The sequence below is a fragment of the Sphaerulina musiva genome (genome assembly GCF_000320565.1).
Source record: "Sphaerulina musiva SO2202 unplaced genomic scaffold SEPMUscaffold_5, whole genome shotgun sequence".
Taxonomy (NCBI): Eukaryota; Fungi; Ascomycota; class Dothideomycetes; order Mycosphaerellales; family Mycosphaerellaceae; genus Sphaerulina; species Sphaerulina musiva.
In genome coordinates this window covers 709,895-736,032 of record NW_016017387.1, presented here as the reverse complement: position 1 = coordinate 736,032, position 26,138 = coordinate 709,895, and the positions used below count along the sequence as shown (strand labels likewise).

The 26,138-nt window shown below is 51.8% G+C and overlaps 10 protein-coding genes across 10 annotated transcripts; 6 read left to right on the top strand and 4 right to left on the bottom strand.

Annotated features, from left to right (window-relative positions):
- Positions 1-305: 305 nt before the first annotated feature.
- Positions 306-5,901, top strand: SEPMUDRAFT_149217 (SPX-domain-containing protein). Its single transcript, XM_016905419.1, has 3 exons — positions 306-359; positions 515-2,630; positions 2,688-5,901. Exons 1-3 carry the CDS (start codon positions 355-357, stop codon positions 2,976-2,978), a joined length of 2,412 nt encoding a protein of 803 aa, XP_016760707.1. The 5' UTR covers positions 306-354; the 3' UTR covers positions 2,979-5,901.
- SEPMUDRAFT_45241 (uncharacterized protein) lies at positions 3,261-5,873 on the bottom strand (the record flags this gene model as incomplete). The annotated part of the gene is made up of 2 exons (XM_016908958.1): positions 3,261-5,063; positions 5,148-5,873. The coding sequence occupies 2 exons, from the start codon at positions 5,871-5,873 to the stop codon at positions 3,261-3,263; spliced, it is 2,529 nt and encodes an 842-aa protein (XP_016760708.1).
- A 210-nt stretch (positions 5,902-6,111) lies between the features above and the next one.
- Positions 6,112-8,010, top strand: SEPMUDRAFT_149216 (uncharacterized protein). Its single transcript, XM_016905418.1, has 4 exons — positions 6,112-6,262; positions 6,321-7,585; positions 7,648-7,813; positions 7,869-8,010. Exons 2-3 carry the CDS (start codon positions 6,970-6,972, stop codon positions 7,776-7,778), a joined length of 747 nt encoding a protein of 248 aa, XP_016760705.1. The 5' UTR covers positions 6,112-6,262; positions 6,321-6,969; the 3' UTR covers positions 7,779-7,813; positions 7,869-8,010.
- Positions 6,133-6,934, top strand: SEPMUDRAFT_141480 (ribosomal protein S18; the record flags this gene model as incomplete). The annotated part of the gene is made up of 2 exons (XM_016902965.1): positions 6,133-6,262; positions 6,321-6,934. 2 exons carry the CDS (start codon positions 6,133-6,135, stop codon positions 6,932-6,934), a joined length of 744 nt encoding a protein of 247 aa, XP_016760706.1.
- A 551-nt stretch (positions 8,011-8,561) lies between the features above and the next one.
- SEPMUDRAFT_163694 (acetyl-CoA synthetase-like protein) lies at positions 8,562-10,608 on the top strand (the record flags this gene model as incomplete). The annotated part of the gene is made up of 2 exons (XM_016908076.1): positions 8,562-10,282; positions 10,382-10,608. The coding sequence occupies 2 exons, from the start codon at positions 8,562-8,564 to the stop codon at positions 10,467-10,469; spliced, it is 1,809 nt and encodes a 602-aa protein (XP_016760704.1). The 3' UTR covers positions 10,470-10,608.
- Positions 10,609-11,980: 1,372 nt separating this feature from the next.
- On the bottom strand, positions 11,981-12,724 carry SEPMUDRAFT_44461 (HET-domain-containing protein; the record flags this gene model as incomplete). Its single annotated transcript, XM_016908930.1, has 1 exon — positions 11,981-12,724. One exon carries the CDS (start codon positions 12,722-12,724, stop codon positions 11,981-11,983), a length of 744 nt encoding a protein of 247 aa, XP_016760703.1.
- A 952-nt stretch (positions 12,725-13,676) lies between these two features.
- Positions 13,677-15,577, bottom strand: SEPMUDRAFT_133295 (Sugar_tr-domain-containing protein; the record flags this gene model as incomplete). Its single annotated transcript, XM_016902557.1, has 2 exons — positions 13,677-14,344; positions 14,398-15,577. 2 exons carry the CDS (start codon positions 15,575-15,577, stop codon positions 13,677-13,679), a joined length of 1,848 nt encoding a protein of 615 aa, XP_016760702.1.
- A 556-nt stretch (positions 15,578-16,133) lies between these two features.
- On the top strand, positions 16,134-17,889 carry SEPMUDRAFT_65779 (amidase; the record flags this gene model as incomplete). Its single annotated transcript, XM_016909729.1, has 2 exons — positions 16,134-16,851; positions 16,916-17,889. The coding sequence occupies 2 exons, from the start codon at positions 16,134-16,136 to the stop codon at positions 17,887-17,889; spliced, it is 1,692 nt and encodes a 563-aa protein (XP_016760701.1).
- Positions 17,890-18,815: 926 nt separating this feature from the next.
- SEPMUDRAFT_149213 (DWNN-domain-containing protein) lies at positions 18,816-21,702 on the top strand. The gene is made up of 2 exons (XM_016905417.1): positions 18,816-19,581; positions 19,639-21,702. Exons 1-2 carry the CDS (start codon positions 19,410-19,412, stop codon positions 21,222-21,224), a joined length of 1,758 nt encoding a protein of 585 aa, XP_016760700.1. The 5' UTR covers positions 18,816-19,409; the 3' UTR covers positions 21,225-21,702.
- A 341-nt stretch (positions 21,703-22,043) lies between these two features.
- Positions 22,044-26,126, bottom strand: SEPMUDRAFT_149212 (coatomer alpha subunit). Its single transcript, XM_016905416.1, has 3 exons — positions 25,595-26,126; positions 22,520-25,536; positions 22,044-22,464 (listed from the first exon to the last, which is right to left on the bottom strand). Exons 1-3 carry the CDS (start codon positions 25,998-26,000, stop codon positions 22,222-22,224), a joined length of 3,666 nt encoding a protein of 1,221 aa, XP_016760699.1. The 5' UTR covers positions 26,001-26,126; the 3' UTR covers positions 22,044-22,221.
- Positions 26,127-26,138: the final 12 nt, after the last annotated feature.

The following is a 26,138-nucleotide window of genomic DNA, read 5'->3' as shown; positions in this document are numbered from 1 at the left end:
TGTGGCGGCCCTGTAGAACGTAGAACTACCTAAGAACAACGGCCCACGTGGGATGGAAATGTTGCATAACCATTGGCCATCATCGCTCGTGCCATGTCCGTCCTTTCAGTTCGGCATTCTGGCTCACCTTTTTTTCCCAATGGAAAGGCGATTACCTAGGAAACGCAATGATACTATTCCACGGACTGTGTCGCTATTGTTTCAACATCGTCGTGGGCATGGACTACTCTAGGACCTGATCATTTCCACCACGTGACGAGGCAAGAAGGTTGGTTTCATGAGACAGTCGTCTTCTTCACCAGCTGCTGCATCCCGCCCTGCCACTTTCCTACTGCACCGGTACAGTCAGTCAACATGAGGTGAGTGTGCTTCCCCATCCATGGGTGGTGAAAGAATGAATGCCTTGCGTCGCTCAGGTGAATCTGCGGACCGTCAATCCAATGGCTGAATGGCTCGGCGGAGGAAAGAGAAACTACCCACCGTACTCGTACTAACATTCGTGTCCGAACAACAGATTCGGTCAGCAGCTGCGAAGCTCCCTCATCAAGGACTGGTACTACTATTACATTCAGTACGACGATCTTAAGAAGAGCCTTCGTACCGATTTCGAGCACACGCCGCTCGTCGCGCAGCGAAACAAGCAGCAGCAGAAGAAGCCGTGGTCCGAGGAGGATGAGCGCAGCTTCGTGAACCAGCTCGAGCAGGAGCTAGACAAGGTCTTCACCTTTCAGAAGGTCAAGAGCCAGGAGATCATTCGCCGCATCAAGTCGAGCGAGAAAGAGGTCAGCGAGGTTATTGCGAGGGCCGACGCCGCGAAGAATGGCGACGATCGCGCAAAGCAGAATGCGCCCGTCGAGGACGACTTCTTGCTGCTGGAGGAGGACCTGTCAGACATCATTGCCGACGTCCATGATCTGGCCAAGTTTACCCAGCTGAACTACACCGGCTTCCAGAAGATCATCAAGAAGCACGACAAGGCCACCCACTGGCACTTGAAGCCCGTCTTTGCTGCTCGCCTCAACGCCCGACCCTTCTTCAAGGACGACTACGATGGCACCGTGGTGAATCTGTCGCGGCTATATGATCAAGTCCGGACGCGTGGTCAGCCGGTGCAGGGCGACTCATCCGCTGGCGAGAAGCAGCAGAACTTTGTGCGTCAGACCACAAAGTACTGGGTGCACCCGGATAACATCACCGAGCTCAAGTTGATCATCCTGAAGCATCTTCCTGTGCTCGTCTTCAATCCCAGCAAAGAGTTCGACAAGAAGGACTCGGCCATCTCGTCCATCTACTATGACAATCCCGAGACCTGGGAGCTGTATGAAGGACGTCTGAAGAAGACGGAAGGTGCCGAAGCCATTCGAATGCGATGGTATGGTGGAATGGATGTCGACACCATCTTCGTGGAGCGGAAGACGCATCGAGAAGACTGGACAGGCGAAAAGTCGGTCAAGGCACGATTCTCCACGAAAGAGAAGAACATGGATGCATATTTGAGAGGCGACATGACGACGGAGCAGATCTTTGAGAAGATGCGAAGGGACGGCAAGAAGAGCGAGAAGGAGATCAATGACCTTGAGCAGCTCGCCAAGGAGATACAGTTCCGTGTCATTGATCGGAAGCTCGTCCCAGTATGTCGGTCGTTCTACAATCGTACCGCTTTCCAGCTGCCTGGAGATGCACGTGTGCGTGTGTCTCTTGACACGGAGCTTTCGATGATTCGTGAGGACAACCTGGATGGCAAGAAGCGAGCGGGCGATCACTGGCGACGTATGGACATCGGCATTGACTACCCTTTCAGCCAGCTGCCACCAGAGGACATCGAGCGTTTCCCTTATGGTGTCTTGGAAGTGAAGTTGCAAACCGCCCAAGGGCAAGAACCGCCAGACTGGATTCGAGAATTGACAGCATCGCATCTGGTCGAGGCTGTTCCAAAGTTCTCCAAGTTCATCCACGGATGCGCTACCCTCTTTCCAACAAGAATTGACCTCTTGCCATTCTGGTTCCCACAAATGGATGTTGACATTCGCAAACCGGTCAGCCACAAGTTCGGCATTGAGAGACCTGGCCAAAGCACGGATGTCAGCACTAGCGAAGCCCTGGACGACGACACAGAAGATGAGCTGGAAGAGGATGAAGCGAACAGAACTCTAGAAGAGGAAGACGAAAACCAACAACGACTTCGCGCCGCCCGAGACGCACTCGAACGCCATGAAGAAGACCGACATCTATACGCAAACGGTGATGCCGATCCCAACGTCCTAGATGAAGAAGAACGCATGGCCCACAAACCCATAGTGTCTATCGATGATGACTATCCACTCTACGACTCGGACGATGAAGAAGAAGCACTTGAAGAAGCCAAGAAGAAAGGCGGCTGGGCGTATCGATGGAAACTCACAAAGAGCTACGCCAGCCTCGCTGGCGACAAACTTCTTTTCACGTTAAAGCAAGCGACACCATTTCCTCAGCCTACACAAATCCCAGCGAGAGAGGGTCGCATGGGGATACCAGGCGGATCTGGGGTTAGCGAAAAGAGGTTCCGAGCGCCGAAGGGGAAGAAGATTCACGTTCCTGTCCGAGTGGAACCCAAAGTGTCGTTCGCCGCTGAACGCACATTCCTGGCTTGGGTGAGCATCGTACTTTCCTCTAATTATCACTATCTATGCTAATCAGTTCTTCTACAGCTCGAATTCTCCATCATCCTCGGCTCCATTGCTGCAACCCTTCTCAATTTCGGCGACAACGTCTCCTTGGCGGCCGCAATCGCTTTCACTGTCACCGCGGTCATTGCCCTGTTCTACTCGATGATCATATTCCTCTGGCGTGTCGACAGAATCAAACAGCGAAAGGCGGTGAGTTATCACGACAAATGGGGCCCTTCGGTGCTGTGCGTAGCTTTGATGGCTTGTGTTTGTGTCGCTGTGGGATTCAGATTTGCAAAAGGTGGAGAAGGGGATCTCAGGGGCCGGCATTGAGGGAGGATGATGTCTGAATGAGGGGCTTGAGGGGATGGTTGCATATACGACAGGGAGATTGCGGTAATGGCGCTTGTAGCTGCATGTATGTACTGTATAATACCGAAATGACATGCGCATGCATACATCTTGCTCGCTGGAAGTTTCCTCTCCTGTGCAGAATATAGAGCAACGCGACGTCAACGAGTGAGTGAGTCTAAAATTGCCCATATCAGGCAAGGTAAGCTATCGAGCGCTTGCCCACCTGACTTTCCATTCCCCTTTTGGTTTCCCCATCCCCCATCAAGGTGTAACACTCCTATCAATATTCGGCACCCTCTTCTGACTTTCCTCATCCATCTCAAATCCAATCTTCTCCAACTCCTCCCAGGCAGTCGAGAACTTCTCCCTTGCCCAGCTCTCTACTTCAGCCTGCTTGGCTTCCGTCGTAGCTCCATCGACCATACTTCCGAGCAGAACAGCATCAACCTCACACTCCCTCTTCTCTTCTGCTGCCTCAATGAGCTCAAAAGCACTCTCATTGTCCCCATTACCCACTAATGCACCAGCATAAGCAGCCCATAATTTCTGATCAAGTTCCACGTCCATCTTTCTCAACTTGGTCCAAATTTCCTTGGCGCGTAAATCGCCAAATGGTGCTTTCTCGCAAGCGCGTAATGCGATGTGGATACTGTTGTACGTGGGCCCTTCCTTGCTCGCGACAATGTCATTCCAGAATCCCAAAGCTAGTCGAGGGCGATCGCATGCGGTGTACGAGATCATCATGGCGTTCATGAGATATGTCGTCGTGTTGATGTTGTAATCCAACTTGAGTTGGTTGTGAATGACCTCGAGACTGTCGAGATCGCGGAGTTTGGCAGAGCCAAGGAAAGATGCGACGTAAGTGTCTACTGTGGGAATGGTGTCTGCGCGGGAATGGCGACGCATTTCGTTGAAGATGAAGACTGCCATGTCGGGTCTCTTGTGGCGGGTGTAGAAGTTTGACATGACTTGCGTTCGTGGCTCGCGCGGCATCTCGTCAAAGACAGATCCGAGGATTTTGTAGGCGTCCCAGGAGCGGGATGTAGGTGTTGATGGGTCGAGGCAGAATGCCAGAATGGTGTTGAGGATTTGGGAGCGGTCGGCGGAGGAGTAATGGTGAGCGTGGGTGTTCAGCAAGTCGATGACATCGTGCATTTCGTCTCGATTCAGGTGCAGCAGAGCTAAAGCCGTGACTGTGGCAGGGTCAAAATGTGCTCGTCGGTCGGCGAGGTCCATGGCGACATTCATCACCGTGTCAAAGTCGTGGCGTTTGCTTTGGCAGAGCGCTACGATAAGGTTGTTCACGGCTGGGACATCTTCATTCGAGGAGAGGTCCATTGCTTGTAGGCTCTTGTAGGCGATGAGAGCGCCGTCGACATCGCTGATTTTGAGTCGGTATTGAATTTGCAGTTGGTATGTGCGAGCGTCGGGCTCGATTTGTCGTGATTTGCCCAGGACAATGAAGCGTTCTGCCAGATACGGGTCCTGCTTGGAAGTGGCGAACTCTACCAGTCCGTTGATGGTCGCAATGTCGGGCACTCTCCACTCTGTCGGATCGGAAATATCATCGTTGGACTTCTCCATGACATCAAGCATGCGTCCAATCTCATCCGCACCTTTACCTGTGCCAGCTGCCCATACGAGGATGGCATCCCATACCAGTTTCGGTGGGTTGTTTGCCATGGCCCGCCGTACAACCTGGTGGCCGAAGTCGAGATGATGGTGAAGCAAGCACCAACGAAGCACCTCTTCCAAGTGAATGGAAACGTGTCGGTCCAACTGTGAAGATGTCCAGCTCAGGGCTGCATTTTCCCCTTCCCCTCCAAGGATGTCCTCATAGGTCCGCCAATACTGCTCATGCCATGTCTGAACAGCATCGATTCGGTCTGTCTGCAGGTAGTATGAGAGCATAGCGCTTGCCATAGGCGCGGTAACTCCAGTATACCACTCTTGGGTTTGAATAGTGGTCATGGTTGCGAGAAGTTCCTCCTCGTTGTTCTCTCTGGCGAAGCCTCTCAATACCGCAGCCCAGATCTTTGGAATCTGAGCTTTGCTACGTTCCATCTGCTTTTTACCGTGAGCAAGAACAGCGTTTTCAGCAGCAACGTGCGCTGTGTCCTGCTCTGCGGCATGCTCGGCAACATCGACAGTGGATTGAGTACGCGCAGAAGTGTCCGGTTCGCCCAGCTTTTCCGCCAAGTCGCGAGCATCAGATGCTCTCCCGACGCAGCTGAGAGTGGCAGCATAGGCGAAGGCAGTTTTCAGTCGAGCAGGCTTCTTCTCCGCTGTTATCTCCTGGGCTCTCGTATGTAGGAATTCAGCGAGCTCAACATGTGCAGAAGTGGTAGCAGAAGCCCCTGCAGCGACTGTGGAAACAGCGTTTATCATGGCCATACCCAATTGATAATCATAATCCTTCCCCACGCGCTTCGTCGTCCCATCACTCTTTGACGCATCCTCGTTCGCGAAACAGTACTTGAAGCTCTGCAGGGCTAATCTCGCTTGAGTGTCACTGATTTTCTTCCTTTGCTCTCTCTTTGCTGCAAAGAAGGCCTTCAGGGCGTCTGCCACATCTTTCGCGGGCGGCAGACGAGCTTTCATGCGCTGCATCTTGGCCAGATGCATCATGTCTTCAATGCCCGGATCCACATTCACCTCTTTGGCCTCTCTTTTCTTCGGCGCGAACATGTTGAAGTCGAAGAGGGACCTCTTCTGGTAGCGTGATGGTCTCCCATGTTGAGGAACACATCGCCGTGAGCCAGTCCGAATCCTGGCGAGGGAACTATATGTCTGTCGCCGCAAACAACCTCGATGGATGATGGGTTCGTTGGCCAGAATGCGGCGGAAGACGTGGCGAGTGAGGTGCGTCGGCATGGTCGTGTCAGTCCATATTCTCTTTCCCGGCGGGTATACACGATGAAGGGTGATCACAGGTGCTGTATTGCAGATGGAGAGCTGTGATCAGATACATGTACATGACTTCCATTGTTACTCTGATGACGATGGTAGGCCATCTTCCTGATATGGCTTGGCATTGCCGAAGACATCTCCGCATCGATGTAGACTTCTATACCTCCAGCACATCACCGAATAATTATCTACACCTCCCGTTTCCCTCACCCACACACACGCAATGTCACTGGAAGTTGCCTTTCGCCGGCTGGCCATTCGTCCCACGCCGCCATACCACCAATGCCGACGCTCCATTTCGACGACTCCGATCTCGCGACAGCAGCAGAACAACGCGACGGCTGTTCTTGCTGGTATGGCCGACACTGCCTCCTCCCTTCCACTTGAGCTTCACGCCTAATTATCTCTTAGAACAACTCCGGGCCAGCTCCTCGCAGTCGACATCGACATCCACATCCACATCAGCATCACGGGCCAATCCACCCCGACCCGCCGATGCCCTCTCCTCCCTCGACTCGACATCCACCTCTACCCCTACCTCATCGGCCGGCTTCTCGCTCGCTCGCGGCGCAATAGGGATCGCTACGGACCCCCGCCGTGAACAAGCCCAGCGCCAAATGCTTCTCGATGCGTCCCGCGGCTGGGATCGTGGAGACCTCGAACGTCAAGCCGTCCATCGCCGCTGGAAAGCCGGCGATGTCTACGCCCCTCATGATCTGACGGGGGCAGAAATGGCCAAATGGAAGAAAGCGCGCCGACGCCCCAAGCCAAAGGTGGATGTCGTGGATTCTTTGGGCTTGAAGCCAATCGACCATTACAAGAACTTTTCCATGATGTCAGAGTATATGACGGAGATGGGGAGGATTAAACACAGCAACGAGACGAATCTGAGACCGGTGAATCAGAGGCGTATGGCAAAGGCTGTGAGGAGGGCGATCGGTGTCGGGATCTTGATGCCGAGTACGCATCGACATCCCGAGATTTTGAGGATGGAAATGAATTGGGGGACCAACCGGACGGGTTAGGACTGGAAGTTGAGGAACAAGAGGGAGGCATCGAGATGTACAGTCTGGGTGATAGGGCGAGATATGTGAATAAGTCGAGGATTGAACGCATCAGGTGCCTTGAAGGGCTTGCGCTTGCTAGGCTGTTTCGAGGAGATCGAGGTCAACAGCAGTTGCTGCAACGCTTCTTGGTGTCGGGGAAAGTCCAGACACGCCACTCCTGCCGTGAGCCTCCATTTATCTTACGAGCAGACTTTCAACGCTTTCTCGCTGCCATTGTTTCTCAGTGCGCACCCCAAAATCTTTACAGCCTTCCAAGACATAAGAGACCGATTCTTTCTGACGTTCACATTCATCTGAACGGCCCACCACTACATACAATGGACTATATCGCAGCAACAGAAGTCACCAGTTTGGACTGTTGGCTCTTCTCCATCTTTTTCATCATGGGACTCGTCGTCGGATTCTATTTGAGCAAGCTTCGGCTGCACGTCATGGACATTCGCATACGCCAATGGGAGCTAGATGCAGCAAGGCGACGCAATGTACAGCTTCAGTTGACACCTTCCCAATCAACTGAGAAGACCGTGCTGAAAGCGCAAGCAGGAAAGTGTGCTTCCACAGTACGAAGTGCGCGGCTCAATCTGTCGAGAGAGGAATGCAACAGCAAAAGTATGTTTTTCTTTGGCGACAACGAAACAGTTTTGTGTAGTTGGTTAACAAGCCTTGTACAGTCAAGAGCTTCAGGATTCGACGGCGGACTGATTGCATGAGCCATCAGGGATTCCTTCTTTCGATCGCTTTCGCAGAGTGCACAATTCGAGAAGGGGTTCGTTCTCGAATTCTTTCGAACCAATGTTGCTAAGGGTAGCGTGAACGAGCAGAAGTGTAAGCGGCAGAGCGAAACTGATCGCAATCTGGCTGTTACCGTGAGGCTGACCTGTTCCACATGCAGTCTCTGCAACTTCTCGATCACCAGAACAGGTTACCTGCGAAGAGTATCCGTAGCTTGCTTGCTATGGCCATGGGGAGTTCTGACAATAGCGGCGTGTCCATAGCATTTGGTTCCAATCGACGAGCAGTATCTTCCTGTTGCATTCATTCTGCTCTCCTACAATCACAATGATAATTACAATGTCGCAGTTGAATTTTTATTCCCAACACCTCGTGCAATCACGACTCATCATTCTCGTTCGATACCGCTTGAGGATGAGATGAACCGAGAGTGATGTCCTCGTAGACACAGTCTCACAGACGTTGCTGAGTGGGTTCTTGACTCCTTGGTGATATACCCTCGGTTGGCCGTGGGTTGGCCGCGGACTAGTGAACTCTAATCACATTGTGTTCACCTCCCCGCTCTACATGAAATGGGACCACAAGGTCACGAATACCGTTGCACATAGTTCATCTGTATCTTCGGCGACGACTGGGCTGACTTTTGTGAATATTCGAGCACTAACTGCGAAAGTCGCCCTTGTCCAAGCTCGTACTGGAATATCGATCAAGGATATACATATAAGCAACACGCATACAAGACCCAAGACGTCGACATCACAACAACAAGACCTGCCTCGCAACCAAGTAAACCAATAAGATCACAAAGAGAAAGACCGTATCTCTATCAACCCAGCACTGCAGCCTCAAAACCATGGCTCACTACTACGACTCCCAACTCCAACGTCCCACAACCTTCAACTTCGCCACCGATGTCGTAGACTACTGGGCCCAAAATCCACCTCACACAAGTGGAAGCATCGGCGGCGGAGGAAGCGAAAAAGAAGAAGAACAAAAAGAAGAAAATTACGCCATGCACTGGCTCTCCCAAGACCGCCAGATCTCGCGCAAACTCTCCTTTGCGCACTTTAGTCGACAATCCCATCGACTGGCCGTCCTCTTTCGCCACCATCTTCACATTTTTCCCGGGGATAAAATGCTCATCATCATGCCCCGATTGCCTGAATGGTGGGAAATCGCTACGGCGGGTCTGCGGAGTGGAATTGTTGTGTGTCCCGCCACGACGTTGCTCGTGGAGCAGGATATTGCGTATCGCGTGCAGAGATCTGGGGCGAAGGTTTTTATTGGGGATGCGGTTGCTGTGAAGAAGTTTTTGAGGGTTAGAGGGAAGTGTGGGAGTGTGAAGGTTGTTTTGCAAGTGGATGGAAGAGGAGGAGGAGGAGGAGGAAGTACTACTACACGTGAAGGTCTTGAGGAGGGGAATGAAGGGGGTGTAGTGTTGTTGCATGAGGCGTTGAAGAAAGTCCCCGCTGATGCGGTGTATACTGGGCCGAAACCGGGAATTACAGATCCGAGTATGATTTATTTCACGAGTGGGACGACAGGCCCGCCGAAAATGGTGCAACATAATCAGATTTCGTATCCGTTGGCACATACCATTACAGGAAAACATTTCCATCGTCTGCGACCTGGGTTTCTCAATTGGGTGTTGACAGAACAAGGCTGGGCCAAAGCCGGTTGGGCGTGGCTCGGAACGTGGAATTGCGGCGCAGCACTCTTCATCCATGATGATCGACAACCTTTCAATCCTCAAGCCACCTTGGAGATTTTGCATAATTTCCCCATTACGACGTTTTGCGCTCCACCGACCGTCTATCGCCAACTCGTCCTCGATGAGAATCGCCGCTTGATGCGTCAGAGGAAACCCAAAGCCCTTCAGCATTGTACCGGAGCGGGCGAACCTCTGAATCCGGAAGTGATACGTCTCTGGCTGGAGATGACCGGGTTGGAAATTTGTGATGGGTTCGGACAAAGTGAGACGATCTTGCTCTGTGGGAATTTTGCGGGGAATGCAATTCGACCTGGTTCGATGGGGAAACCTTCCCCTGGGACTCCGTTGTTTGTGATTAATGACGATGGTAGAATTGCGGGAGATGGTGAGGAAGGTGATATTGCTGTCCGAGTCGATTTGTCTGGGATATCGGATTTTTTCGGGGTTTTTGATGGATATCTTGATGAGAATGGAGTTCTTGATCGGAGACTTCGTGACGTTCGACGGGACGATAATAATAATGATAAGGCAGTAGCATGGTATTCCACGGGTGATCGCGCCACACGCGACAAAGACGGATATTTCTGGTTTGTCGGTCGAAACGACGATGTGATCAATTCCGCGGGATATCGAATTGGACCCTTTGAAGTCGAATCGGTGTTAAAGCAACATCCGGCTGTGGTGGAGAGTGCGGTGGTGGCTTCCCCTGATGCGTCGAGAGGGGAGGTGGTCAAGGCGTTTGTGGTATTGACGGAAGAGTATCGTGCGAAGGATCAGGATGGTTTGGTGAGGGAATTACAGGATTATTGTAAGAGGAATGCTGCTCCGTATAAGTATCCGAGAAAGGTGCAGTTTGTGGATGCGTAAGTACCTTACTACTCACTTGTTGGTTGGCTCTTGATGATGGGTATGGGATGACCTATGCTGTGATGTGCTGACGATGATGTGTTTTTTTTTTCCAGGACGTTTCTTCCGAAGACTATCAGTGGCAAGATTCAGAGAAAAAAGTTGAAGCAAGATGAGTGGTCTCAGGATAAACCAAAGTTGTAAATTTCGACTCGTGGGATGAGTTTTGTATGCTGAGGTTTTGATGCCATTGCGAGAGGACAGTAATGCTGACTAGGTAGCAATGCTCCTCCGCCATTACATAGCGGACATATAAATCGCTAATATGCAGGCGCAGATTGCCATTACATCTTGCAATAATTCAAGTTATGCCAAGACAATGTTCTCCCAGTCGACATTTGATAACGCTTTGCGGTATACAAAGCCAATACCAGCTCTCTCATGGATCGGCACACTCTGCGACGACGATTCATCTCCTAGCACCAATTCCGCCTTTCCACTTGTTTCTCGCACTAACATCACGTTCAAGAAATCAAACTTGTCCAACGATCTGGGCCAACCTTCCAGATATTCGGTCACAGTGTCTCCGAGGTGAAACGCCTCTGTGATGGGAGATATCTGCCCAGTAGCGTGATACACGCCGAGAGCACCGAATGGGACGACGGATAGTAAGACCAGCTTGAGAGTCGAATTGGAAGAGACTTCTGGGTGATGAAGAGACAAAGATCCACAGATCTGTCCTTCTCGGTCTTGTAATGCGATCATGGACTCCTGAACGCCGGGAGATGGTTGCTGTATGGCTGGTCCTGCGATCAAGACTGTCACTGGTGCAGAAAAGCAGAGAGTCTGTGGCTCTGGGCTCTCACATGCGATAATGCGAGGCTGCTCACTTGGATATTTGGGGAACCCGACTGACTTCCTTGCCTCATTATGCTCGTCTATACGTCCAAAAGGGTTCTCTGGCGTAGACTCGGCATAGGTGGGACTCCAGTCTCGATCGTTACTAGAAGCCTGCTCATCACTGATGCTGTCGTCCGCATCTGTACCCGAGGGAGAGCCTCCTTTTATTACATCTGCATGCTCCAGTCGTGCTTTTTCGTATTCAGATACTTCTTTCACAATGCGCTGCACTCTTGCGAGTGCTGCCTCGCTCGCATCCTGTTTGTTCCACAGCATCTCGCAAACTCCATTGCTGACTATCTGCCAGTCGATCCACGTCCCCTGAAGCAACCACATCTGATCATAGTCTGTGTCATGCGTTGGACACATCATGATCTCGGCCTTCCAGCCCATCCACGACCAGCTGGGAAATCCAACGGTGCGTCGAAGTGCGCCACGGCTCTTCCACAATATAGCCCAATCAAAGCAGGAAGCTGGCATGCCAAAGGACAGCTTTCTGCTCTGCATCGATCGGGCAAGTGCAGTGGATATGCCGCAAAAGGCATTTGCAATATCAGATTGATAAGTCAGAGATCGGGATGTATACGCGTATACATGATGGACATATCGCTCAATGGCAGTTGCATAAAGATCATCAGTCTTGCCGAGGGTGTTCGCGGACGTTTCGGGAACAATACCAGAGACGTTGGTATTCATGTGTTCGGAGTACACGGCGGCATTGCAGTTGAAGTAGACGAAACCGTTCAGAAAGACTAAGCACCGAGGGGAGAGACACGTCTCCTGGTATCTGAGCACAGGGATCAGTACAATTAACTTCATGAACACCGACGAGATTCGACTGACGTCCAAGCACGAGTCGCATGTTCGCAGTGCAGCAGCTCTCGCTGGTAGTAGGGCAGTACTCCAAGACGGAGCCCTTGGCTCAATTCAACGCAGTGTTGCGTCCGGCCTGATTTCGAAGACCATCCCGATAGACCTGAGTCCGCGCCATTGCTGGTGGCAGCTACTATAGTGATCACGGCATCTGCGTAGATGGCGTCCATTGCATTGAGGAGTATCGCTTTTGTCGTGTAGTTGTCTTGCTGAATGCACAAAGCATCGATCCAGACAAATCTGAGATGGAGCGCTTTGGTGACCTCGATAGCGTCCTGTACGGTTCGAGGAAGCTCAATATTCAAGCCGTTTGGCTCGCAGAACGCTGCTCGATTGTGTTTGAGAGTTAACACCCGGTTTGTACTGCCCCAGACGTAGCTCAAGGCGACATACTCCATGTTCTCTGGCAGTTCGCAGAGACACAGCCTATCCACATCGATGACTAGGAACTCGTCCAGCGTCGCAGGAGGCAATGATCTGGTGTCTAGGCCCGAGCGGGCACATTGCCCTCCATGGCGAAGCTTACACAATTCGATCCAGCTCGCCACAGTCTTCATATCGACGAGATGATCCACCAGTCGACCACGCAGAAACCCGGAACTCTTCTTGTCGTCGACAAGCTGAATGCCGTAATCTTCACGACTACCATCACGACCAAAGCAAGGATAGAGCGCCGATTCGAACATGTCTTGCACATCTTCCGACTCGTTATCAGGTTGGTAATCGTTGGTATTCTGTGCCCATCGCAACGTCCAGATACCCTCATCATCAGCCTCTGCGAGAACAGTCGAGTTACTTCGCTCCATTGAGATCCATATCAATTCGCAAAGGCTACAAGTCGCACGGTTACGGCGTAAGTTGCCAAACGTGCCCGAGTGAGCCACAGCATTATACTTCCCTTCCGGCTCAAGGGGCGACGAAGTGAAGTCCTCACGCTGGAGGCCAAGTAGCGAACACGCCTGGCATAGCTTAGCCATATTTCTGTGCTCCTTACCAAAATTGCTGAGATATCGCGTGCTCAAGCAGGAGGATGATATGGATTATATACACAGCTGAGTACCTGAGCCATCAGGCTGCTCGATAGGCGCCAACATGGGTGTGGCTGTGCGCATGCATGATATCTTTGAGACAGCCATCGTTCGCCAAGTGTGGCTTCATCACAATTGCCCACATCTTTGTAGCCGATGTCACTCTGTTGCATTGTATTCGTTGATGAAGAACATGAAAAAAGTTCACTGTTTGTTTACATTCAGGAGTGATGACGGGATGATGTATTGGTGGTGGTAAAACTTTTCGTGGCGGCGGAAGAAAACTATTAATAACCCGGGTAAGCCGTGGCACAAGTAAAAATTGTGTCTCACGCGTCAAGTAGAACCATGGTAGAATGTAGGTAGAGGTAGAATTATTATTTCTTGATGGACACAAATGCGCTATTCTTCGAGTCGCGCAAATGACTTGGGAGGATAAAATGTCGGGGGTCGATTGTCATGCCTGGCAGCCAGATCCGTTCGTTGGTCATTCACTTGGGAACATAGGCTGACTTCAGGATGATCAGACATAGCGAGACGGTATGTCACTATTTTCAAGATCAAGGGGGAAGGACTCATCGATGACAAGCTTGCCATTGTCGTATACAGCTCACTCAAAGTGATATAGCTGTGGCGATGCAGCAGATTTATCGAGCAAGATATGCCTGCGCACCCACCATGGAAGAACCTCGTTGAGCTGGTAAGACGCATGGCGTGTAGTTGGAACTGCAAAGACAAAGTCCAGCTCCTCGAGGCTTCGTTCCTTCGTCTCAGGCAGACAGAGGAATATGAAAATCAGTGCGATGATGTTCAGACCTGCGTAGAAGCCGAAGGAGCCCGTGGCACCGAACGCCCTCAGCATACGCGGGAATGTGAGTGACAAGATGGAAGCCCAGAAGTTGTTCGTGGCCACTGCCCAAGCCATGCCAATCTCACGGTGCGATAATGGAAACGCTTCCGCAGAATACACGAACGCGCAGGGCCCTTCGCCCGAGCAATAGAAGGCTGCGAAGAGAAACGTGAAGAAAGCCACCAGCGCCAACTTTGCCTGATCAGAGGAAGCGAGGAAAGATAGTCCGGCTGCCAACAGAGTCCAGAACATGTTCGGAAAGGTCGAGATGAGCAGGGTGCGACGTCCATAGCGATCGATGGTGTATAAGGCTGGTATGGCAAAGAGGAAAGCCGTCACGCTGAAGCCCCAGGACACCCACAGCGCCGCCATCTGACTGAAACCGCCTTGGACGAATATGGTGCTAGAGTAGAAGCCTACAATGTTGACTGGTATACTGTTAGCATTGCCTCTTACGGATCTGAAGAGAGGCATGACTTACTGCCACACATTTGCTGCGCAATCATGATAATACCAGAAGCTTGCGTCGCACGTCGGATCCGGGGTACCGTGAACAGTTGCACAGCGCGGCGAAGTATTGCAGAAGCTCTGCTCTCATGTTGCACCAGAAGCTTCCTCTCTGCCTCTATCTGTACATGGATATAGTAGAGATCTCGTGCAGCCTGGAGTGGGCTGTTTCGCACACGCACCAGGGACTCATATGCTTGCCGATGTTTGCCCTTCTTGATCAGCCATCTCGCGGACTCTGGCACCAGGAAGATACCGATCAGGAGAGGGATTGCCGGAATCATCGCGGAACCGAGCTGCAATCTCCATGCAATCCCCCCAACATTGGCTACAGCCAGGTTTGCAGAGAAGCCGAGGACAATACCTGCCGCCACCCACAGTAGCCAGGACATCGTCAACGCGCCACGGATGTTGGCAGGGGCATTCTCTGCTGAGAATACAGGCACGGTGACTTCCTTTAGGCCCATACCCACGCCCAGGAGAATGCGACATATCAGAAGCTGCGGCCATGTCTGAGACACTGCCTGTCCAATGGGAGCCAGCAGACTGAATACGGATGCCACAAAGATGGTCCCGCGACGACCAAGGTAATGATTGATGGGATCGGACATCCAACATGCGAACAAGCAGATGGCGATATAAGGTGCCGCATTGATGGCGCCGACGATCCAGGCATTCCTCGAGCATGTTCCCAACGCCTCGCAGTCTCCTGAGTCCGCGATGCCAAACTCCTGAGGAAAGGTCAGGTTAGCAGCGTTGCTCCCACATTGGTCCCACCCTTGGATCGCAGCTCCGACTGAGTTCAGTGCTATCAGAATGTACAAAGTCCTCGGCTGACGCCATCGATGAGTCTTCTCCTCTTGTAGAACTTTCATCTCCTCTGCAGAGAGTTCTGGGACCTGGTCCAAGTGGTCGGGGTTCTGCGCAGCTAATGCCCCCTTTTGGAGCAAACCGACGATGTCTTGTAGCCCATACTGATCGGCGTAGGCTTCAACCTGTGCAGATAATTCCTCTTTTCCAATGCCAGCGAGCGGGTTTCGGATGGCTCCAGTGGTGTTGTGTCGAAAGATATTCTCGCTGCTCGAACTTTCGTCGAGACTGGGCTCTTCTGGGCTGGTTTGCCACGCGCTCGACTTGACATCCTTCACATCCATATCGATTTCGCGCTGGCTTTGACTGGTGGGAGTGAAGGACAATCAGAGTAGTCACTTTCCATCTTTTACATAAAGCCACGGGTATCAATTACACAATCCTCACAAAGTGACTACCGAAAACCAACATCCCAGTTTGTCGGATTTAGGCAGATAACAGATACCATCGCATCAGAAGGCCCGAAGGCCGAAGGCCTCATGATGCCCGAGGTGTGTTGGTGCAGGTAACGAAATGGTAATAAAGAAGCCCCTCGAGAAATTATAAAATTGATTGGCATGATTCCATTCTGACAAGGTCTATACCATGATCGCCAGGATGAGCTCTTTAGCCTCAACCCCACAATGATTCCAGCGAATGGAGCGAAAGATAGAAAACCCCAACTAGGCCGCCGGCCATGGGACGATAGCGATAAACTCCTCACTTGGCGTCAGACAAGACTACATGTACGAGACACGATACGGCTATTGTTGATACGACGATGACACAGTAATACATACAACATCGTCGAACAGACGAAATTCGCCCATATTTTTACAGAAAAGAAAAGAAAAAGAAATCATGTCCAAACTACAAGTTCTGCAGCCAGTTGGCGTGCCCAAAGGCACTCCAGCATTCGAAGAGAAGCGCGAGAAAGTCATCGCGGAGCTCAATGCTTCGATCCCAGAAGCCTTCCATCTCCCCGAATCATTCTTCCAAAACCCACCACTCAACGTGACCTCTGTCCCATCGACCTGTGGAATTCTGAGTCCAGCAGAGATTATCATTACCGAACACTACGATGCTTCCGGTCTGGCAGAAGCGATTGCTCAAAAGCAATTCTCAGCGGTAGCTGTCGCCACGGCATTTTGCAAGCGAGCTGCTATTGCTCATCAGCTCACGTGCTGTCTGACACAATACTTCATGGACGAAGCCATCGAACGTGCGAAGTATCTGGATGAATATCTGGAGAAAAATGGCAAGACGGTGGGTCCTCTGCATGGCGTGCCAGTTAGTGTCAAAGAGCATATGGCTGTCGCGGGACATTGGTCGAGTTTTGGATATTTCAGTACGAGGAAACTTGATGATAAAGACTCGTTGATGATTCAGACGTTGAGAGCGGCAGGAGCGGTGTTTTATGTCAAAACTAATCAGCCGCAAGGTATTATGCATTTGGAGAGCGATGGTTGGATTGGAAGGGTGAATAATCCTTACAATATTAACCTCTCGTCCGGTGGAAGTACGGGAGGTGAGAGTGCTTTGATCGCGCTCAAGGCCAGTCCACTGGGGCTTGGAACTGGTAGGTCTTCTCCTCATCATGAGCGGGTGTTGTTATGCTGGCTACTAACTTCTCCCTCTTCTAGACATCGGAGGCTCCGTTCGCGGCCCCTCGGCCTTTTGTGGTATTTTCGGCTTCAAGCCCACCTCTTACACCATCACAATGAAAGACTTCCTGCCCGACGGATTTCCCGCCGAGCTCAACGTGCTCTGCTCGACTGGTCCCATGGCCCGTTCTCTTCGCGACGTCGAACTATACATGAAAGTGATGGTAGACAGCAAACAGTACCTCCACGACCCTCGTATTATCCCCATTCCGTGGACCGGTCTCCAGACACCACGATCCAATGAACCCGTCAAGATCGGCTTGATGATGACCGACGGAGTCATCACGCCTCAACCTCCCGTGCTTCAAGCGTTAGAATGGGCCAAATCTTGCCTCCTCAAATCCTCTGACAAGTTTGTCGTGAAACCCTTTTTGCCATACGACGCTGCTCTCGCAATGAAGCACATCGGTGTCATGTACTGGCCCGATGTGGCGTTGAACACCAAAAAGGCCCTGGCCGCAACAGGCGAGCCCATCCACCCTCTGACCAAGACCGTCCTCTCCACGGTGACTAGCACCTGGGATGACCCCAATGGACCAGAGAAAGAGAAGACGGCCACCGAGATCTCACAGATGCGAGTCGCTCGCGACCAGTACCGTTGCGACTTTGTGGAGAAGTGGAATGAGCAAGACGTCGACGTCGTTCTCGCACCTTGTTATGTGGGGCCAGCGAGTAAGCACGATACCGCGTATTACTGGAATTACACTGCTTTGTGGAACTTTGTGGACTATCCTTCTATTGTTCTGCCAACGCCAGTCACTGTGCAGGAGAAGACTCCGTATGCGGGTGAGTGGAAAGCTTTGAGCGAAAAGGATGCCCATGTCAAGGAGATGTGGGATGAAGGTGGGTTTGAGGGAGCACCGATCAATTTGCAGGTGATTGGAAGGAAGTATCATGATAATCAGATGATCGGTATTGTGGGAGAGTTGCAGAAGGTCTTGGGTTTTGCTTAAAGAAGTAAACATGTGTTGTAGGGACCTGGATGTATGCAGCAAATATGACCAACCTGCTTTGCGAGATACGCGTATCGTGCGTTTGGATTTCACAGATCTGGCGTATTCTGAAGGGATTTGGTGCCATGTCCATCATGTGAAAAGTTCTGTTCGTATTGGCACTCGCCTCTTCGGGTTGCAAGCTATACAGTTCACTCTCCGAGCGTGCGTGCTGGACTATTGAGTCTGACACAGCACCATCTCGCTTCATGGCGCATCGAGGGTGCCAGAGCTGTTGTAGGTACCTAGTTAAGGTAGGCATCGAACTTCACTTTAGGGAGTCAAGCTCGATGACCCAGGAGCTCGTACATCACGAGTGACTTTTGTTATCTGAATCTCGTATTGCTAGCACTCCCATTGCTCAAGCTTCGCTTTGTACCAGGAAACCCCCCCAACAAGTGCCTAGAATGTTGTCCGTGCCATGCGATAAAAGAAGCACGTCGCCATCATGTGTCTCGTCTTGCTGTCGCTACGCAGTAGGCAGCCTCCGTGCCAGAGAAGAACCATGGACTATCTTCCTCCGAGCTCTTTTGTTTCAAGTTGTATCTGGTCGCCAGATAGCCGTCGGGGTGTGGCAGGGTGAAACGAGACCTGCGTCGTGTACAGCAGGAGACGCGGCGGTCTGGGCGGCAAGAATGAGAGTTGCGAATGCATTGCGGTATGCTCCCATTGTTGTTTCACTAGAACAGTCGTGAATGGGATGTGTTGCCAATGTGTCGTTCGTCGTTGCCTGACGTGCCTGAACCGAGCTCGGACTCCGGCCGGAAGCCGTACCCGCTTTTCGCTCCTTCCGCTTTTCGGCTTTGTCATGCTCTTTCTCCGCTATTCCTTCTTCTGCGCCCCATCTTCAGCTTGTCAACCTCTTCCGACCATCCACCACTTCTTCCATCAACATCACCGCCCACGACATCGAATCATCGTCCTCGCAACCGCTGGCGACCCTCTTCATCGGCGCTTGCTCGACGACCCTCGCCATCACAAGAACTGAGACCCGCCCGACGGCACGGCTGCTTGACGCTCGAAGCGCTGCAGAATCCACCCGACGACGGTAAGACAGGCGAGACATTGCGGCGAGTGGGCCACAGAGACAATCAGAAAGACGTTGGAATCTAGCTGAGACTAAACTGTCTGAAACGGACTCTTTTCTTGTTCTACTGTTGCATACTGTTGCGGTGCGCTCGAGGTCGCTTTGCGCCCGTGCAGCTTTCCGCCGTACTTGAAAAAAAGACAGCCAGTCACCTGGATTTCCTGTCACAGGCAGTTGCTATTCAATACAAATCCACCTTTCAGGTCGTGCATCTCTGAGCTAGTTGGCGCAGCCTTCTGTTCACCTGTACACCACTCTCCCTTCAGTCTCTGCTGAACCGTGTATATTGCGCGAGCGCAAGGATCTTCTCATCTTACACCAATTCGACAGCACAACTGTGTCTACTCTGGTCTGCATCCTCTGGTACACCAACCCTCACAAATAAATCACCAGCATGTCTTCTTCCATCTTCTTCAAGTTTCGAAACCAGAAGGACACTACGCCAATCGCTTTCGATGGCAGCAGTCTCTCTGTGTTTGAAGTGAAGCGCGAGATCATGAGGATTGCCCGACTTGGTGATGGCAAAGACTTTGATTTGGAAATTTCCACTTCAGATACCAACGAGCGTAAGTTTCCGGTCTCTCGCACACTTCTCACGTGATCAACGCTGACATGCCAAACAGGATACGATGATGACACCACCCAAATACCACGATCAACCACTGTAGAAGCAAGACGCATGCCAGCAAGCAAGCATGGTGCTGGTCGGGCAGCCCGTTACATCACGGGCTCAATGCCGCTACATGCTAAAAACTCACACCGTACCGAGTCGAACATGAGAGGGGGCGCGGGCAAGAACACATCTGCGGCAAATGGCGTGGGAGATATGAGTGCAATGACAGAGGAGGAGAAATTGGCTGCTGTAATGAATGCTAGCAATACCCAGTTCCAAGCGGACCTTCAGTCGTCTGCGAGTATGCCATCGAAGCGCAATACCTTCAAGTCGAATGTTGCTGTGCCCGACAAGCCACTGCCCCCTGGCTATGTCTGCTACCGCTGTCGCAAGAAGGGCCATTGGATCCAGGCATGCCCAACTAACAATGATCCTACTTTCGACGGCAAGAAGCCAAAGCGTACCACAGGTATCCCGCGTTCTATGCTTGAAAAGGTTGAAGAGCCAGATACGGATAAGGAGCTACCACAGGGTGTCTTTATGAACCAAGATGGTGACTACGTGCGTGTCAAGACTGATGATGCTACTTGGCAAAAGATTCAGGAGCAGCGGAAGGCTGCCGAAGAAAATGCCAAGGAAGCAGACGCCGTTGACCAAGAGCTCGTCGATCGTGGTCTTGTTTGTACTCTCGACGAGCGCCCCTTTGCTGTTCCCGTCAAGACACCATGCTGCGGTACAACGTACTGCAACGACTGTATCGAGAATGCACTGATCGACAACGATCTGCTGTGCCCGAACTGTGGTGAACAAGCATTACTCGACGACCTCAAGCCAGACGAAGAAGCTCTTGACAAGCTTGCGGCGTACGATGCTGAGAAGAAGGCCAGCAGACTTCAGAAGGAAAAAGAAGCATCCAAAAGCCCAAAAGTCCAGGATGTGTCCGAGGGAATGAAATCACCTGGTTCAACTCCCAACTCCAAGAAGCGCAAGGCAGATGATGATCTCGAGAGTAAGCGTCGCCCAAGCAATCCCGCCGAAATGAAGAGAAGCAGGTCCACGCAAGGGACGCCGGCTCCAGGCACACAGCTTGCGACATCACAGTCTCAGCCTCAGCCTCCAAAAGCACCGAAGAGCATGAGTGCCAACACCACTGTCACCGACTTCGCCGCACAGATGAATGCCATGACTTATAGCATGAGTGGTGTCCAGAACGGCATGAATGCATTCACCAATCCGATGATGAATCCAATGATGGGCATGGGCATGTCACCGATGATGCCAGTGATGCCAAACATGATGGGAAACTTCAACCCAATGATGGGTATGGGCATGAACGGCATGAATGGCATGGGTATGGGAATGGGCTATGGTAATGGTATGGGTGGCATGGGCGGAATGAATGGCATGAATGGCATGGGAAACTTCGGCAATAGCAACATGAATGGCAACAACCAGCAGCCGTGGATGAATGGCCCGAGAGTACCCACTGGACCCGCTGCTGATAATGGAGGTGCCTACATACGTCAACCGGTCAACCCCCACCGTCACCAAAACAGGTCGCGACGACAGAGAAGCGTGGATTACAAGCAAATGTAGATTCGACAGTCTGGTAACCACCACTTCGGTAGCGGTACGTGGACACGGCTTGTAACCACTGTGGCCGACAGTGAACCACGGCTAAGAATCAAGTTACTGGTGATCGGGAAAGAATTGCGAATGGGAGGCGAATTACGAAGCAGTAGCCAGCAGCAAATGCTAGCTGCAAGGAGGACTTCGTTACGACATGACATGGGTTTTTGATTGCGATTTGAGCGATGGCGTTGGGTGGAATCATTATGGAGGAGCCCAGACAGGGACAGACCAGACGATTGAGACTTTTGTCTTTTGCATAACCGATAGCATAAACATGGGATGGAGCGCGGGATGGGCCCGCGACACGGCACTTTTTTTCTACTACTGCACTGCTCAATGGGGGCATATGGCTGGCTGCCTGGAAGGAGGCTTAGGGAGAGAGGACAGCTTGGGGCTCTCCCTAACTTACCTAACTTACGTACATGTTGCTGAATAGAGAAATGGAAACACTGTAAAAAACTTGTTACCTTTTTTGATTTTCTCAGTCATGAGTTGTGGTCATGGTAAATGATAGATGATATATCACTGCTGATGTTTGTCCACATCCGACTTCAGCTGAGACTGACAATTAGGTAGATAATGTGAGTACATCGCGTCGATCGCGAGGACAGCCGTCATCGCCCTTGAACATTTAATTGCCTCCTACCTATATCCTTGTAATCTCTGCCTGGTCTTCTCTTCTCTCTCACTTGGTGTTATTTGAAGCCCTTCCTCCATGTTCGAATCTATGAAAAAGCAATCAATCTCGTATAGATGACAGAATTCAAATCCATATGGTGATGAGAAAAAGTATAATGATCAAGAATGGCTTTGTTTCATTTTCACCTTCAGAATGCTTACAGCACAACTAATGCACGATTCGTAGACCCAAATCGTCTCTCTCGAGGCTCACTTTTTGCCAGACCGTAATCACAATGTCGTACGCCTTGCTCTACCATCAAGTCTTCTTCTTGCCCGTTTCCTAGACAGTCAAGCGCAGACCGCTGCTGGGAGCCCCAATTGCTGAAACCTCACAAACTTTGCATACAGTACCCTTGTACTTCGTGTGATATTTCGTGCCATCGAATGGACAGCTCGAGCTCGCTTCACCAGCATAGATGGGCGTAAAAGAAGCGCCACAGATCTCGAATTCTGCGTAGGTATCGTACTCAATTTCGATGGCGTCTGTGGGGGACCGTTCGGCGATGGCTTTGAGTTTGCGCGCCTGTGATAAATTAGCAAATCGTTCTATACTGAGGCGTTCAGTAGGCAACACTTACATTATCCTTGAATTTGGCGTTAGTGCCTCTCTCGATCAGAGCGTTGGCAAAGTTGAGGACACTGCCGAGTTGTTTGTTCTTGTTGGCGAAATTCATCGCTGAGAACAGTGCCAAGGTTTGATGTTGAGGCTCAATGTCTGGAACTGTGAAGTATGCAGACAATTCGAGACTGCGCTTCTTGGTTTCATCGTCGAAAGCGCTGATGTCGGTTGAGCCACCGGTCAGTGTCCTGCGCTCAAGCTCGATAGACATTGCAAGGATGTATTGCGCTGCTTGTTGAACAGCTGCCAGTGCCTCTTGTGCCTGGCTCTGTGATGAGACGGCATTGACCATGAGCAATTGGAGTGCCTTTTTGAAAGCAGCTCTGCCCTCTTCTAGTTTATTGGCCTTCATGGCGTTCTTGCCACTTGCAATCTCTGTAGCTAGCACAGACTCTAAGTCGCGAGGAATAAGAGGCAGGACTTTCCTCGAGTCGGTCTCGTTGAGTGTTCGGCGAACATAGTTCACGAGAGGTGGCATACCAGCGTTAGCGGGCAGGTATGTGCGCGTGGCTTGGAAAATCTCCAGGAAGCGAGCTTCGAGTGGTTTGAAGTTGACGGCGCCGACCTGTCGGTTAAGCAGATTCATGGCTGTGTCGAAGCTGCCCGCCGCTGCATGATCAGCTGCAAGCGGAGAATTGCGCGCCCACAGATCGGCTTCGCTGCTGCCAGCACCAGCTTCGGGACCTTCCACGTTGACGAAATCCTCCTCGACTTCAGCAATGGGGTCATCACCCATATCCCAGCCTTCGGCAGCATCATCATCGTCGCCGTCCTCATCCAATGTACCATTGCCAGCAGCGGTCACGTCTTCGGGCAGGTCTTCCTCCCCGTACCCATTGGTGTCTACAATGGCGTCGCCATCTTCGCCGGCGAGAGCCTTCTCGAAAGCATTGGTGCCAGTTGGTTTCGTGTACCAGTTGTCCTTGAACGTGGGGTTCACAGCTTTTGGCAGTGATACAGGCTTTCCAAGAGTTGGCAGTGTGACCTCTTCTTCGGTCAAGCCGCTCGCTTCGAGGATAGATTGAGCTTCATCTTCCAAACCATGTGCCTTCGCAGTCACATATGCTAGCGGGTATTGGTCTGCATCCTTCAGCATATCTATCCGGCTTTGCACATCACCCAAGTAAATGGAGTTTTGGAAGCGACTCGTAACATCACCGCGATGTTCTGCGATCTTGGCCATGCGGTTGAGCTTCTCTTGGTCGCCGATGGTCAGGTATAAGAATGAAAGCTTGTCAAAGTTACGCTGTTTCTGGTAGGTCATCTCCACGACCTTGTGGTTGCCATGCGCCAAAGCCTCCGTCCCTAATCGCTGCCAAAGCTTGGGACGGTCGAGCTGTTGTGCCATCTCGACCGCAACATCAAGGTTGCCGCACTCGATGGCCAGCTCGAAGCGTGTTTGTGGATCTTGCACGAACTGCAATGCGATCTCTGGGTAGCCCTTCTTCTGCAGATAGGAGATAATACTTTGCCCAACAAGACTCGAGTTCTTGATAATGTTCAGCATCTCATCGTAGTGTCTCTTGACCAAGGCCAGCTTGAATCGGTACTCGGTGGGGTCGATAGTGAGCACCTTTGGTTTGGAGGCGCGATCGAGGCAGTAGAGGCTGCGACCCTTGACACGAACGAGATATACGACATGCTCGAGTGTCCGGACAATGCCATTGTCACCATTCATCAGTGCATACTTGACGTGGTTGAGAGTGGAGTAAAGAAGCACACCTGCGTCGTCCCAAGTAGCGCTCTTGATACGGATCGTCTCATGGAGAGTGCTGATCTGCTTGAGCGACTTGTCCACAATCGTTACATTGTGCTTGCTAAGCAATGCAGCATGAAGACCATCTGATGACCAGACGACGTACTTGACCCCAGCAACGGCGAGCTCGGCAAGCTGCTTCTTCTGCTGAATGTCGTACAGATAGACGTGTGTCGGGGCGATAAGGAGCAGACATCCAGTACCGCCGAACACCATATCAGTAGTGCCGGTGGGTGGCTTAATAGTCTTGGTCGTGGAGTTCTGGAGATCCTTGATGTCAATTTGCTGGTTTTGCGAATTGAACACGGCGAACCTGTTTCTTGCGACAAAGACTGCAGAGCTGCCGCTTCCACGATGCGTGCTGGTCGGCTCCACAGCGCCAGATGCGTCGCGCGGCAAGCTCATAAGCTCGTATATACCGCTATCCGCAGGCGTTGTGACAAGTACAGATCGCTCGGCAGGGTTGTATGACAAAGTTCGCGGAGGAACCCAGGCATTGCCGAGCTTCTTCAGAGAGAGCATGGAGGGACTCTCGATGTTCTTTGTGAAGTCATAAGAGCGAACGTGCTTCTCCTTGGTGATGTAGAACAGATTGTTCTGGTATACAGCAGAGGCCGGACGTTCTCGTTCCAGCTTGAACACCATCACGCCATTGTCGTGGCCAGCCGCAAAGAGGTTGATCTCTGGATGTGCAGCAATGACCCAGAAGCGGTCATTTTCACGTTTGAATGATTGCACAGAGGTCCTCCTGTTCAAGTCCCAGACACGGATGGTCTTATCCTCTCCCACAGACAGGATCAGATCCTGGTGAGGATGAAAGACACAAGCGGAAGCGTTCTGGAAGTGCCCTCTGCATGTGTCCACCTCCCACGCCTTGGTCTCGCTCATGCGCCAGAGCTTCACCAGCCTGTCATCGCCAGCGGAGACAATGAGTGGCAGGGTTGGGTGGAAAGCGACCCAGTTCACACCCCGATCATGCCCCTCCAGCACGAACTTCACCACAGCATCTGTGTTGCCAAACATATCCGCCTGATTCTGGTTGGATCTTGCTATTTGGTCCTCGAACGACATGGAGTTCGATGGCGCAGAGTGCTTCTTTCGCAGACCCGAGATATCCCAAACTCTTACTGACTGGTCCAGTGAGGCGGAGACTACCAAGTCCTCCTTGGGGTGGAATTGTGCGCACATAGTGTAGTGGTTGTGGCCGGTCATGGTGCAGACTAGTGAGCTCGTTAGCACCTTGCCTCGCGTACACCTACTTGATTACCAAAGACGTACTCAGCGACCTGTTCTGCCAATTCCATATGCGGATGGTCTGATCATCGGAGCTGGAAATGATCCAGGGCAGCTCGTGGTGGAAGAAGACGGTTCGGACATAATCCAGATGGCCATTCAGCGTGAAGAGGCATCGTCGGGTCTGCGTCGACCACACCTTGATTTTGTAGTCATCTCCTCCGGATACGAAGAGAGGTTGTGTCTTGTGGAAGTCGACGCCTCTGACGGGGCCATCGTGCTCTTCGAAGCGGTCAATCAGGGTTCCCATGCGGTAGTCCCATAGCTGGATGGTGGAGGAGTGGAGCGAGACGAGGATCCAGGGACGCTTGGGATGGAAGGCGATTCCCTTTGCTCGCGATGACTTGGATTCGAATTTGGTGAGCATCGAGGGGCTAGAGTTGGAAGCCATTGGGAAGTGGTGCAGAGGGAGCCTCAGCTCCAGACATGTGCTGTGAAACCAGAGTCCCTAAGAGGGATGCGGAGGTGCAGGCGCGGAGGAGGAGGCGGGGGCGGAGGAGGAGGAGGAGGTTCGTCGTGGAGCGGTGGT

What these genes read in the sequence shown, in the direction of transcription:
- SEPMUDRAFT_149212 (XM_016905416.1), bottom strand. Translation starts at nt 26,000, where the DNA reads ATGGCTTCCAACTCTAGCCCCTCGATGCTCACCAAATTCGAATCCAAG. An exon ending in TTGGCAGAACAGGTCGCTGA is followed by an intron (nt 25,537 to 25,594) that starts GTACGTCTTTGG and finishes CGAGCTCACTAG; the next exon opens with TCTGCACCATGACCGGCCAC. An exon ending in ACGCCAAATTCAAGGATAAT is followed by an intron (nt 22,465 to 22,519) that starts GTAAGTGTTGCC and finishes AATTTATCACAG; the next exon opens with GCGCGCAAACTCAAAGCCAT.
- SEPMUDRAFT_149217 (XM_016905419.1), top strand. An exon ending in AACGCACATTCCTGGCTTGG is followed by an intron (nt 2,631 to 2,687) that starts GTGAGCATCGTA and finishes GTTCTTCTACAG; the next exon opens with CTCGAATTCTCCATCATCCT.
- SEPMUDRAFT_149213 (XM_016905417.1), top strand. Translation starts at nt 19,410, where the DNA reads ATGTCTTCTTCCATCTTCTTCAAGTTTCGAAACCAGAAGGACACTACG. An exon ending in CACTTCAGATACCAACGAGC is followed by an intron (nt 19,582 to 19,638) that starts GTAAGTTTCCGG and finishes CATGCCAAACAG; the next exon opens with GATACGATGATGACACCACC.
- SEPMUDRAFT_149216 (XM_016905418.1), top strand. Translation starts at nt 6,970, where the DNA reads ATGTACAGTCTGGGTGATAGGGCGAGATATGTGAATAAGTCGAGGATT. An exon ending in AGAGGAATGCAACAGCAAAA is followed by an intron (nt 7,586 to 7,647) that starts GTATGTTTTTCT and finishes AGCCTTGTACAG; the next exon opens with TCAAGAGCTTCAGGATTCGA.